The sequence below is a fragment of the Musca autumnalis genome, unplaced genomic scaffold (genome assembly GCF_047663935.1).
Source record: "Musca autumnalis isolate F117 unplaced genomic scaffold, ASM4766393v1 scaffold_3, whole genome shotgun sequence".
NCBI lineage: Eukaryota > Metazoa > Arthropoda > Insecta > Diptera > Muscidae > Musca > Musca autumnalis.
Window position 1 is genome coordinate 87,428,854 of NW_027411866.1, and position 14,458 is coordinate 87,443,311.

A 14,458-nucleotide genomic window follows, 5' to 3' on the forward strand; every position below is an offset into this window, starting at 1 on the left:
TGCAGCTAAAATCCTCAAAATACCGAATATCGGGTGGTACCGTTATATGGGGGCTATACCAAAACATGGACCTATATTGATGATTTTTGGTAGAGAAGTCTCGTGACCATTGAGAACCTCAAATCTCAGATTATAGCTAGTGAGGTTAAAAATTGTTGCTAAAATTCTCAAAATACCTAAAATCGGGAGGTACCGTTATATGGGGACTATACCAAAACATGGACCTATGCCCATAATTTTTGGATAATAAGTTTGTTGACCACTAGGAACCCTAAATGTCAAATTAAAGCTAATTCGGTTTAAAAATGTGACTAAAAACGTCTAAATACCAGAAATCGGGTAGTAACGTTATATGGGGGCTATACCAAAACGTGGACCGATATAGCACATCATCGAACTTGAACTGCCTGCAATTTTAGCATCCTATCTCGATTTTAGTGGATGCTAGAGTGATTACCACATGCGGACGAACGGACATGCACAGATCGACTCAGAACTTCACCCTCATCAAGAATATGTCCCAATTTACATTGGGCGAGTTTACTTGCGGCAACTGTCATTTTGTAGGAGAGAGAAGTGAGGCATATGGTAACCCTTTGCCTCTCAGCACCCTTTCTCACCTACAAACTGACAATTGCCGCAAGTAAACTCGCCTAATGTAAATTGGGACTATATATAGTTTATAGGGTCGCTAATGATTATTTCAATGCGTTGCAAAAAAACAAGCTTAATATACCCTCCATAATATGGTGGAGGGTATAAAAAAGTTGGCACGTTGCATATTTTTAAATTATACTTGGAATAAAGTCTGTATACATAGATAGACTCATCTATCTCGGAATGTAGTATCTCAGAACTAAGCAATGAGAAATATTTCTTTTTTCTAGAATTGTTTTAATATCATTACCAATATGTGTCCTTTAAATTTTAAACAACCACAAATACGCCACTTCCATCTTTGCTCATTAATTCAATTTCCTAAATAATTCCAAACGACATCTCTCATACTCATACAATTTCAAATGCTATTGAATAGGCAAAATTAGCATAATCTAATTTATGTTTCATTCTGATGAGTATAATCTTCACTTTTTTTTTTGTTATGCCGCTTGTAACAACAAAAAAGTTAGCCGAGAATCCATCACAACTCCAAAAATTTTGTCAAATCCTTGGAAAGTTTATTTTTTCAACGAAATGAAAAAACAATAAAAATAAAACTTTGTTGGATTTCATTAACGTAACGGAATGACAACCTCTACGCGACAACACAGTGAGGTGTTGGTTTGTGGAACAATCAACTAGAGAATGTACATAAATTGCCATAGGGTGTTTCAACAAATGAAAATCAACTTTTTTTAATGTGAATATAAAAGAGCGCTAAATTGCAAAGTGTGGCAACAGATTGTCAGCAAATTAAAACATATTTCTTTTTTTCTGCACCATGTTTGGTAAAGACGATGTTGGCGGTAGAGGCAGAATAAAGATTGGCGACAATATTGTTTTGTTTGTTGTACGACAGCAGCCAGCAAGCAATCCATGGTAGACTTAAAATGGGTGGCCTGAAAATATTTAGCCATATTATTCCTTCTCTTTGGCTCACTGACAAGGATAACTAGACACAAATTGGGATGTAAACAATGAGCGTTTTGATGCTGCTACTAATACTGACACTAACATTATTGTTGTGGGTACAGATACTGACTGGCTTATTAAAATATTTCAGCTCAAGTCGGTTCAATGGTGTGCGTAGATGCCGCATACTTGTCCGTGTACGTACATAACTTATTTATCAGTTTGGACGACTGTCAAAAATTCAACATTTGCTTTGTTTGTTATTCGGCCAGAACTTTTAAATAGAGTTTGTTCAACGGAAAGGGATATGAATGTTGACAATCGCCACATAAACTTGTATGGAAGTGATGTTTCAGCCAACAACATACATACATTATGCTCAACAAATGTGTTGTTAGGTATTGTGTTGAAATTTGCATATGTGTAAAGAAGGATTTACATGCATATGTCCGTAAATGTTGTTTACCTTATTTTAATTAGCCATGTTTGATGGTGTTATTCTAATTTCTAAAAGTTTCCATTGTTTCGTTTTACACTATTCGATTAGGTTGCTATAACAAATGCAGTTTTAGCTTGATTTTGAAAACTTGTTGGCATGTTAGTGCCGATAATTTAGAAAAATACACTTACTCCTAACCATAATGTAGTTGTATAAATATAAGTTGTTTGGCAAAACACATAGAACCAAAACAAACAGAGAAAAGGTATAAGGTATTAATGATCAGAAGGTTTTTGCAAATGAAAAAGAATCCGTATTAAGTGTTAACACATATTGAGCCCGCAAAAAAAAATATATATATATATATATGTTGATACATAAGTTGTTACTCTGAAAGCATGAACAGTGACATAACGGTATATTTTGATGAAAGGGTGGACAAAATAATGGGAAACTTTTACAATGGGTGGAGTTGATAATTATGTATAGTTTTTTTAATAAAAAGTGAAAATGTCAAAAAATTTCGTTACTAGCTTTTTCTTGCACAGGTGCGATATGAAGTAAGCTTATTATTTAAATTTTATATATATATATATAAATATACAAACATCCCAGGCTGGACAGGGGAGACTTCTCTCATCTCAATGAGTGCATCCCGATTCATATTAGCTCAATGATATGGGACCTACTGTTTATAGCCGAGTCCGAAAGGCGTGTCTAAGACACCACTTGTAGAGAAGTTGTACAAGGCTGAAATACTCAGAAAAATGTCGCCAACATTACTGGGGGGTATTTCACCACCGTTGAAAAGTGTTAGATGTTGACTGGCCGGGGAATCGAACCCACGACCTTTAGCGTGCAAGGCGGGTGTGCATACCATTGCACCACGGTGGCACCCCCCGTTCGACATTCCTAATCGCAATACGTCGGTTGAATCTAATTCGCCAGTGCAATTAAGTAATAACTTTTATATAGCACATAAGAAACAACATGTAGGAACGACAGTACGGCCGGAACGAACTTTTTATATCCCCCCAAGAACTGTATTGAAGTTAGTAGGAATAATTAGTTTCCTTTCGTTTATGAAAGTACTAAGTTTCTCCTCAACGATAAGGCCTATTCCATGCAAACTCCCTTTATATACAAATTTTCTGTGTAGAATTTTCCTACCCATTGAGAGTCAACAAGTAAGAACGGCGTTAAGTTCGGACGGGCCGAACTTGTTATACCCTCCACCACAAATTGTGTTAAATGAAGAAGACTTAATACTAAATTTCAGCAATTTCGGTAAAACAATGTGGGGCACCATTCTATGGGGGCTATTTCAAAACGTCGATCTATACCGACAAATTTCAGCAATTTCGGTAAAACAATGTGAAGCACCATTCTATGGGGGCTATTTCAAAACGTCGATCTATACCGACAAATTTCTGACGGAAAGTTTTTAGGCTCAAAGAAGACTAAATACCAAATTTCCTATATTTCGGTAAGAGAATGTGGCTAAAACTTAAAAAATACCAAAATTCAAGAAGTACGCTTCTATGGGGATATAGGAAGACGTGGACCTATACTGATAATACTCTTCTGGAATATTTTATAGCTCTTGGAAGACGAAATAACGAATTTCAGCCATTTCGGTTGCATATTGACGTCACAATCATCAGTATTACGAAAATCGGGAGGTACCGTTCTATGGGGGCTATATCGAAACGTGGACCTATAAATGGGGCAATATAAAAGCGTGGACCTGTACAGACATATTTCTGGCGAACAGTTTTATATCATATTGAAGACTAAATACCAAATTTCAGCCATTTTGATGGAATATTGAAGACACAATCTTCAAAATACGAAAAATCGGGAGGTACCTTTCCATGGGGGCAATATGAAGGCGTGAACCTATACCGACAAATTTAAGGGGGAAGTTTGAGTACCCCCAACAAAGTCTAAATACCTAATTTCAGCCACTTTGGCGGAATATTAAGGCCGCAACGTTCAAAATACCGATGTACCGTTCTATGGGGGCAATGTGAAGGCATGGACCGATACCGACAAAGTTCTGGGGGAAGATTTATACCACCAACGTAGACTAAGTACCAAATTTTAGCCATTTCGGTGTGATAATGAAGCTAAAACCTTCAAAATACCGAAAATCGGGAGGTATCGATCTGTGATGGCTATATGAAGGTGTGGACCGATACCGACAAAATTCTGGGGGAAAGTTTAATACCCCTAAATAAGACTACGTACCAAATTTCAGCCATTTTGGTAGGATAATGAAGCTAAAACCTTTAAAATACCGAAAATCGGGAGGCACCGTTCTATGGGGGCAATATGAAGGTGTGGACCGATACCGACAAAATTCTGGGGGAAAGTTTTGTACCCCTGAAGAAGACTACGTATCAAATTTCAGCCATTTTGGTAGGATAATGAAGCTAAAACTTTAAAAATACCGAAAATCGGGAGGTACCGTTCTATGGGGGCTACTCGTATATCAAAACGTGGACCGATATATATCCCATTTTCAGTACCAACCATCCTGCAAGTAATAATAAAATTGCGAGCTGTATCTTGATTTCAACAGACAGACGGACTGACGGACGGACAGACGGACATGCTCAAATCGACATAGAATTTTATGGTGATCAATAATATATATACTTTATAGGGTCTCCGACAAATATTTCGATGTGTTACAAACGGAATGACAAATTTAATTATACCCTCCATATGGTGGAGGGTATAAAAATACGGAGTCAAATTCACTTCAGAACGAAAATGTAGCAAAACCATTCAAAACAGTTCACATGGGGCGTCATGGTTGTTCTTTCCAAAACATGGACAATTTTCCGAATAGAGCTTTTGTATCTTCTGACAATACACAATTCTAAATTAAAGCAATCTCGGTTCGTAAATTTGACAAAAAAAAACCCTCGAAATACATAAAATTGGGCAATACCGGTGCTTAGGTCTAGACTAAAACCCAGATATACAAATATGGACATATTTTTGCTAGTAAGTTTTTTATCTTCTGAGAACACAATATTTCAAATCTGGTGGTACCCTTATTGGTGGATATACCAAAACGTGGACCTATAATGTCTGATTTTTTTGCAAGGGATGTTTTGTACCTGTTAATATTTGTTGTGTCCTAGCGAGGGCTAAATACGAAATTTTAGTCATTTTGGTTAATTAGCGAGGCTAAAACTTTCAAAATAGCGAACATCGGGAGTACTGTTCAGTGGGGGCTGTATCAACACGAAAAATTTCTGGAGGAAAGTTTTGTAACTTCAACGAATACAAAATACCGAATTTCAGTAATATCGGTTGAATAATGCGACTAAAACCAACAAACTACCGAAAATCCTAAAAGCCGTCCTATAAGCCAAGATGACGTGGACCCATATCGACAAATTTCTGGTCGAAAGTTTTATACGAGGTATTGAGGCTTCAACCTTCAAAATCCAGAAAAACGGCAGGTGGGCTATATAACGACGTAGACCTATACCGACCAGTTTCAGGTGGAAAGTTTTTAACCTCAAACGAAGAATAAATATCAAATTTCAGCCATTTCGGTGGGATATTGAGGCCACAACCTTGAAAATACCAAAACTCGGGAAGTACAGTTCTATTGGGGCTATATCAAAACGGGGGCCGATATAGCCCATTTTCAAAACCAAACATCCTGGGAAGAAACTTCTATACCAAATTATAGAGCTCTATTTGAAATATTGCGAGCTGTATCTTGATTTCAACAGATAAGAATAATTCTATGTGTTGCAAACGGAATCACAATCTAATTATACCCTCCATATAGTGCGTCCGTCCTTCCGTCTGTCCATTATAAATTGTAATCAAACTCCAGGCCGCAATTATGGACCGATCGTCACCAAATTTTGCATGGAGGTCGGGTCCAGACCAGAATAGATCGCTATTTTAGTTGGTGATGATCGTGAAATATTTAGCGGGTGAAATGGACCAAAAACATAATTTTTATCCTATTTTGTAGCTGCTCTGTAGGTCGCAATAATAATCCGATCGTTCCGAAATTTTAAATAAGTTATGAGTATATGGCAAAGAAGAAGTTTGCAAATTGAGATGGCGATCAGACGATATTTAGACGGTTAAATGGACCACAACTTATGTATGAAAATTGTGAAAATTTTTAATATACTGATTATATCTTTCTTCCTCGAAGACACATTTCGCCTACCTGAGTTATATTTGGAAGACGATCTATCGACCTTTCCATTGATGCCAATTATGTTGATGTACGAGGTCAGATAACAGAGCTGCAGCCTAATATATACAGTTATTTGTTTATAGTGTAGCCATAAAGACGCTAGAGGTTGCAATTATAGCTCATTAGTCACGAAATTTTGCACGGGGTTAGAGTTTAGGTCGAAGAAGATGCCTACAATGATTTTGACGATGATCTGATATTATATAGCGCGTGAAATTAACCATTACTTTTGTATGAAAGATATAAGATACAAAGTAGCCTACATATGAAAAAAGAGCTACTGACGCTTCCCCTGATGCAAATTGCGATAATGTGTCTGCTAGATAACGGGCCTAATCCCTAATATATAGTGGGTTTTCTGTAGAGAACCACAATTTCCTCCCATGCTACAAATTGTCTCATCATGACTGAGAAATTCCCAGTTCTGGCATTATTGCAAATTACGTAGAGCCTCAGCGTATTAATTGTCCAATTGGATTTGTATTGGTAGTAGCTAATTCCAAAGTTAGTGGTGTAGGGTATCACATGGTCGGCCCCGTACGACTATAGCATTTGCTTACTGGTTACGTTTAGAATGTTGCTTTCTACAATTAGAATTTTGTTTTCATTTTTGGACCAAGTAGGAGAAAATGCCAATGAAGGGCTAAATTGAATTACATGGACCAAAAGAGTCATTCTATTGACTATATTGAACTGAGTTGACATGTTTTTCTAGGTAATTTTCAGATGTGAATACATAATCAGGTTTATGGTATAACTAAAATTTACGCAACTGCATTCTTGTATGTATTGTATTCTTGCATTCTTTTACTTGTTTTAACTATATATTTTACTTTCAAAGACATTAAACATCGCTGTAACATCCCACAACCAAATAAAACAAAAAACAAGCTGTAACTCTTTTTAGAAATACACAACATGTCTTTGGCAATACACCATGCTGGGCTGTTCATTACAAATATCCTGACAGTTGTTCAAGTAGTTCTCTTTATTATAAAACAATGTGAGGACAGTACTCAAGGAGTATCTTAATACTTGCTTCCACCTTCATTGTGTGAAAGTACTGCAGCATCTTGAATACAATAAAATAATGGAAGATGAAATTTGTTTAATGGATTCAAGTTGTCATTGTTTGATATCTTTCCTATTTTCCCAACTCACATTTAAGTCTACACCACTCCCCATTGCCCAACTGAATAGGGAGATTTGCATTTAAGAAATCCATTTAGAATCCATTTAAAACATTTATAAACATATTTTTGTGTCTTCATCTTTTCTTTTTTTCATTCCTTTTTAATTGTAGACACTAAACAAATAACAAAGAAAACGACAACAAAAAGAAATATGTCTGACGAACAACAACAGCAACAACAACACCAGCAACGACAACAGCAATTGCAGCATCAACAATTGCAACAGCACCAGCAGCATCAGCAGCAACAACAACATCAACAAATTAAATCCCCCAAGGATGCAAACACAAACAGTAGTGCCAACAACAACACGACAACACCACCCCGCAAATCCAACATTCATGAAATGAGAAATCAGGATTTTGTAAGCCGTTTGATGGCTGCCACCCCACCCTACTTATATTCGGCTCCAATGGGACCCAACAATTTCTTTTTTAGCGACATGCTGCGTTCGCTTGTAGCTGCTCGCAACCAAGAAAATGTTCGTAATCTGCAATTACAACAATCTGCCGCCCTGGCAAGACGTCCCAGGAAACGGACATGGTCTCATCATCGTTCCTACTTTAAAGAGAATGAAACGATTTTAGAAAAATCTCAGCATCAACAACAGCCACCACACATCACAGCGACAGAAAAACCTTTGGAATTGACCACACACAAACCTTATTTACAGCACTTGGCTAATAAATATCGCAAATTAGAATCGGAAGCGGGCAAGGACATTGTGCCGGCAGGAAAAGTAGGGGAACGGGATGTAGAGCAGACAACAGCAAACACGACGGTCAGTGGAGGTGGCGCAAGTGGAGCAGATCCCACATTGCAGAGTACACCGCCAGCTGCTTCATTGCCACCCCAAGATTTGGTACTGCCACCACCTCCGCCAGTCTGGTATCCGCCGCTGTACCCTCCTTATGGAATTGATCCCTTACATTTCTTCATAGATTTACGTGTATCCGGTCACATTTATGATCGTAAAAAGGAAAATGTGTCACCACTGGCCAATGCTGAGAATAATGGCTCAACGCCAGCCAATGAAGCAGCAAACTCTCCTCCAGCTACAAATGCCCTCAACTTGCCAAATAAACATAGACACGGTTCCGCTTTTACTGTTCCCACTCCCAGGTCTAATGATCTAAAAACTTTAGCTTCTCTACAGACAACTGATGCTATCAATTTAAGTTCTACCGGAGCTGGGGCAGTTATGAACAAATTTGAAAATTACGCCAAATATTATGACTTTGGGGAGAGTAAAGAGAATCAGCCGAACATAGCAAAATGTAGCGCCAATTATATGCTACAACATTTGCCACGACTCTACAGTCAGTTTGCTGCTCGCGATCTTATTGCTCAGGCGCAAAACGAAAATGCTCAAAATAATTCTGCCAATTCGGACTTGGTCGAATCTGATAATAAATCAGATATTGAATGTGATGCAGATTCGGAAGGTCATCATTCAATAACCAATTCCGAAGACAATGACATTGAAGAAAGTTCAAATCGTGAACGTGATATTGATGTTGAAATTATCGATTCGATTAAATATCGCAATGATGGCAGCAGTAGTCGTTGTTCAAGTCCGGATGAATCATCAATAACACAAATTGATTAGAGGCTAAAATGAAAATATGTATGTGTAGTTTAAGAAAGTTGAACGAATTTATGTGATTGCAAATATATGTCAATGTTTTTTTTTTCAATAATGTGTGGTTTTTATTGGGAAGATTTGAGGTGAGTTGAATTTATACATAAACAAGTAAGAACGGCATTAGGTTCGGCCGGGTCGAATTTTTAAACCCTTCACTGCGAGCTGTATTGAAGTAAATATAAACAATTAGTTTCCTTTCGTTTATGAAAGTACTAAGGTCTTCCTTAACGTTGAGGTTGGAGCAGTAGAATATCTTAACTGATTAAAATCACTTTTTATTGAGAATTTTTCTGCGTGAGGGTTTTCTACCCATTGACAGTCCAAAATACCAAGTTACTTCAGCCATTTCATAACGTTCAAAATATGGAAAATCGGGAGGTACCCTTATATGGGGGACATATGAAAACATGGATCTGTACTGATAATTCTCTTCTGGAAGGTTTTATATACCCATCGAAGATCAAATTTCATCCATTGCGGTTTAATAATGACGCTGAAAACTTCAATATACTATATATGTATGACTATATGAAGGCGTGCTCCTATACCAATAAATTTCTGGTGGAAAGTTGTCTACCCCTAAGCACTATATACGAAATTTCTGCCATTTCGGTGCGATATTGGGGCCACAAAGTTCAAAATACGAAAAATCTGGAGGTAACCTTCTATTTGGGCTATATGAAAACGTAGACCTTCATATATTGATCATTCCCTTCTGGAATGTTTTGACAAATTTAATTAACCTTCCATATTTTGGTGGAGGGTATAAAAACAAGAAAAAACTAAAAACGTTGTACCTGTGTGGGTAACAGAGATATACCCTCAGCCTATGTGAATTGAAATTTTCATCTACGGACAGATCCATAAAATTGTGTATTTTGTGGTCCTTTTTGGACATTAATGCCCAATAGTGTTGCGGAGGAGGTACTTGAAGGAATGCATCGACATAGTCCATTTTGAAAGTGGATCTTATTATGGGAGTCATTTTTTCGATAGATATCGCGTCCAACCACTTAGTCGGCCACTGTATAACTTAGAGTTTTTATACCACTATGTGAGGAAGCATAGTCAGTATAATTTTACAAAAAATCTTCGAGCAGATCCTAAACTGCACTTAAACAAAAATGTTGAACATTTGCGGGGAATGTACCCTAAGGAGAAGACCGATATGGACCAATTTTGAAGTTAAACTATATTTGGAGAAAATATTAGGAGATCCAAAGATAATACCAAATCGGTTGTTCCGTTGTTGTTTTTGAACTTTTGGGGTGAGGCACCGAAAGGAGTAGACAGATATGATCCATCTTCGAAATTTGGACAAAATTTTACGAGGGCCAAATTTTGGACCGAATTGCTGATCCGTTGCAGAGTTATCGGGCTATTTTCTCAGGAAGTATGGACTTGCACCTGAAAAAACTTGTACTGTCGGTAAGTTGTTTGAACAAAAATCAAAGGGATTTCCGAGCAGGTGTAAAACTGCAATTTTTGTTAGGGAGATACCCGAGAGAATGGACATAAGTAGTCCATATTCGAACCTGATCTATGTCTTGAATAAATATTACGATGTGCAAAGTATGGACCAAATCATTTACTGTCTTCGACAGTTATCGCGAAATTTTGTGGTGGTGGGTACCCGAAGGAGAGAACCGATAGAGTCCATATTGAAACCCAATCTATGTCTCGTAGAAATATTTCGATGTGCAAAATATGGACCAAATATGTGGTTTAAAATATTTATTTCGCTTAGGCACATTAGGATCATTGATAACAATGAATTGATACAATACGTGGAAGGCAAACAGTATTGGCTCCATTTGAGGCGGGCGGCACTCCCACGGTGGTGTCTTCAAACATTCTCTCCACTGGACAAATCCACTATCTAATTCTCAGAGACAGGAGTTATAAACTGCACGTTCGAGATCGTGTATAGGATGGGATTATACGGTTCCTATATATCCAATCTGGCGTAGCACAGAACACGGCCTAGTTTATACTTTGAGATATCTCTGACCACTAAACGTTGCAGCATCACCCAGGATCGGAATAACCTCGTCCCACTTAGTATTCTTATTATACTACTCTGGTTGGGTGAGTATCTATCATCGGTTCCATTTTTCTCCCTGAATCTAAACACGTTATATTAACTTAAACCAAATACTTGTTTTAACTTTAAGACTATTGGCCAATGAAATGGCCCGTTTGACCTATAGTGCATGGGTGGGGAACTCTTCACACTCGAATCCTGTTTATTTTACATCTCCCGCTCGCTGTTTTCGGGAGTAATCAAATTTCTTCGGCATGACGACCTCGAGACAACCGTCGATTTTTGGCGCTCATGTTTTGCTTGTAGCATCAGAAGATATGCGAGTCGGTTTCCTCAACTCATCGACTGTTTCACATGTGTCGCGTTCTAATTCTCCCAGATACATTCTTAATTTTTCATTGAGGAGACAGTAAGTCCATGACAAGTTTTCCACGCCGTGATCTGTTCCGAAATTGTATTTTTTTTTTTTTTTTTTTTTTTTTGAGACGTTATATAACTTTTGCGACCTCATCACAGAAAACTTATCTTGAAGTGATGATTTAACGCAATACAAAGTCTTACACTATATATTAGTAGTGATGTGGTCGGGTAAGCTGGGCCATCTTACTGCTCGTGTTTTAAATTAGCGAACTAAGATATATGGCAAGAAATAGAAATGAATGGAAACAGTTTGTGAATAATGAATAGGCTATGTTTTACACAATTTGCCAATAATTAACCAATTAAATGTAATTAATATATATTTCATATTGTTTACACTTGTTCCATTGTTCTGTCTTTTGAAAGTAGGAATAGGTATAGCTAAACAAGTTCTCCCCAAAACGAGACACGTTGGTATACATACGTATATCTCGGAATTATATTTTGATAATGCAATATATTACTCTTATTACAATTGTTATACTTCTTATAAAGACAATTACAATTTTCATTTAATATACAATTTATGCTACACCAGGTGTTGCGACAGTTTCCAAGTTGGAAACCTCACAACAGTCATAAGCGCCGTTCAAAGATTATCATTACAACACACAGCAAATCAGGGGTTGGGATGGACGGGCTACTGTCAAGTTTGACGAAGAGGATTTCCCAAATGCGCCATGTCACACCACCCACCGTTAATGACACGAAATTTTGCATAACCATAACGAATTTATACATTCGTAAACGTTCCAAGGGAAAATTAAAAAAAAATGAAAAACTTGTATGTGCCTTTTTTAAAAAGCCACGGCTACGATGTTTAATTGACAACAACCGCCGAAAGAAAGAAAATAAAATACAAATTCAACAGCAAGAATAAAAAACTGATTTCATAAATCATTTACTGGCAGATACGCCATTCCACGATTATGATTATATCCTTAACCGCAAGGCATATTTCAAGTGCGAAACAAAATGATAGATTTCTCACTGACGACAGCTGTGGTGTTAAATTGAAAAGCACCTGAGTAGAGTAGAGGAAATCCCGATGATGTAAAAGTAAAGAAAGAAATAACTGCTTCTGGCTTCATCGAGATTAAATATGAAAATTTTAATGGAAATGGCTAGGGTTTGGCTTGGTGGTCTGCAATGATTCATTACTCAAAGTTTCTTTGCAGAGTAGCTGTATTATCAACGATTATATTGTCGATGATTTTTGTGTTTCAGGATATTAATTTTAACGGCATTCATTGATTTCCGTTACAGTGTAAAACAAAACGAAGTTATAAATGTGCACCGTTATGAACAAGTACATAATGTGTGTAGGTAGTAGTAGACATTTTACACACTTACTGTACTTAAATTAAAATTAAGCAAGTTTAACTAAATTTTTGGAGTTTTTGTATCTTGTTTTTTTATTATCTTATCGAAAAGAAAGAAAAAATACAATGAACTTTAGGGATTAATATATGAAGATTTATATTATAGCGAAAATAAAATTAGTGACTGAAACAATAATCTGCATTGGTTTTATACCCCCCAACATAGTATGGAAGTTATATTAAGTTTGTTTTTCCATTTGAAAGGCATTGCAATAATCATTTGTGACCCTTTTCTGATCAGGCTGAAATTCTGAGTCGATCTATGCATGCCCGTCCGTCTGTCTATGGTAATCTCTCTAGCATTCAGACAAATTGAGATAGGATTTTTGCACAGATGCGTCTTTTGTTTTCAGACAGGACAAGTTCGAAGATGAGCTATATCCGCCCACTTTTTGGATTAGCCGCCATAATGTTTATTGAAATTTTCGGAGCAAATTGCATCTAACTTAACATTTAAAGTTCAAAGTGGCCAAAAAAACTTTCCTCCTAAAATGACGAACACAAGTCCACGTTTTGGAATAGCCCCCATATTTCACTTAAGCAATTGTTGCTATAAATTTCGGAACCTCTGAGATAGGATCCTTTTCGTTGAGTTGAGATTGAGATTAGCTTTTTGGAAATGAAATGTATCCATTTTTGTGTCGATAGAATTGTGATCGCTATGATTTTCAATCATATAATTTAATCATAAATATTTCAAGAAGTAATTGACTTTATTAAGAATGTTGGGTTGAGTCCATGACTATATATTGTACAAATTAAGTCATTTAATGACCTCCCTGGTGAAATTGCACTCATCTGATGACACTTTTCTGCGAAAGTTAAAAAAAATTCAATTTAAGTCTGGTCGCACTAACACGCGGCTGTTTTCCTCCGATTAGTTGGTCACCTGTATGTAGTTAGTAGGTGTATTTCGAGTTCGAGTTTGGTGAGGAACAGGGTTTCGAGCAATTCTGCTGGAGTCGGAGTCGGAGTCGAAAAAAATATCTCGACTCCGACTCCGGGCAAACTTTTTTCTGCGTTATAGAAATATAACATTAAATTCGGCACACCAATATTTTTTCAAAAATCATTATTTTAAAAGGATGATATAAGAAAACATACATACAAACGGTATATTATACTAAGTTAGAGGACAATTCACAGGATATATATTATCCTCTGAAGTCTACTCTATTCATCCCTGTTTTGTTGATCCGATTAACACTTTAAATTGTTGCAAACAAAAGGTCCACTGGACTTCTGATATTGTTTGTATGAAAAGTCATCTTTGTATTTTATTAAAGACATTGTGGTCTCTATGCGAAATCGTACTGAATACCATGTGTCACAAAATGGAAGTCAAGGAATGTCTGGGGTGGAAAATTCTCTTTCGGAATGAAAGCCCCTATTGACAATATTAGGAACCCCAAAGGAGTACATAGCTGAAATATCTGAGTCTAAATAGCTTTATATCTTTGTTTGGAGATATTGTTTCATAATTTTGAGATGACATGTTTTCAGTTAAATAGTCTAATCAT

General features: G+C 36.8%; 1 protein-coding gene across 2 annotated transcripts in view; it reads left to right on the forward strand.

Moving 5' to 3' along the window:
* Window positions 1–9,144, forward strand: part of LOC141396770 (uncharacterized) — a 39,167-nt gene extending 30,023 nt beyond the window's left edge. For both annotated transcript variants that reach the window (XM_073972408.1, XM_073972409.1), the window contains exon 2: window positions 7,558–9,144. In XM_073972408.1, the coding sequence (XP_073828509.1) occupies window positions 7,599–9,056 (1,458 nt within the window). In that variant the 5' untranslated portion in view covers window positions 7,558–7,598 and the 3' untranslated portion in view covers window positions 9,057–9,144. The remainder of the gene's footprint in view (window positions 1–7,557) is intronic.
* The last annotated feature ends 5,314 nt before the right edge of the window (window positions 9,145–14,458 follow it).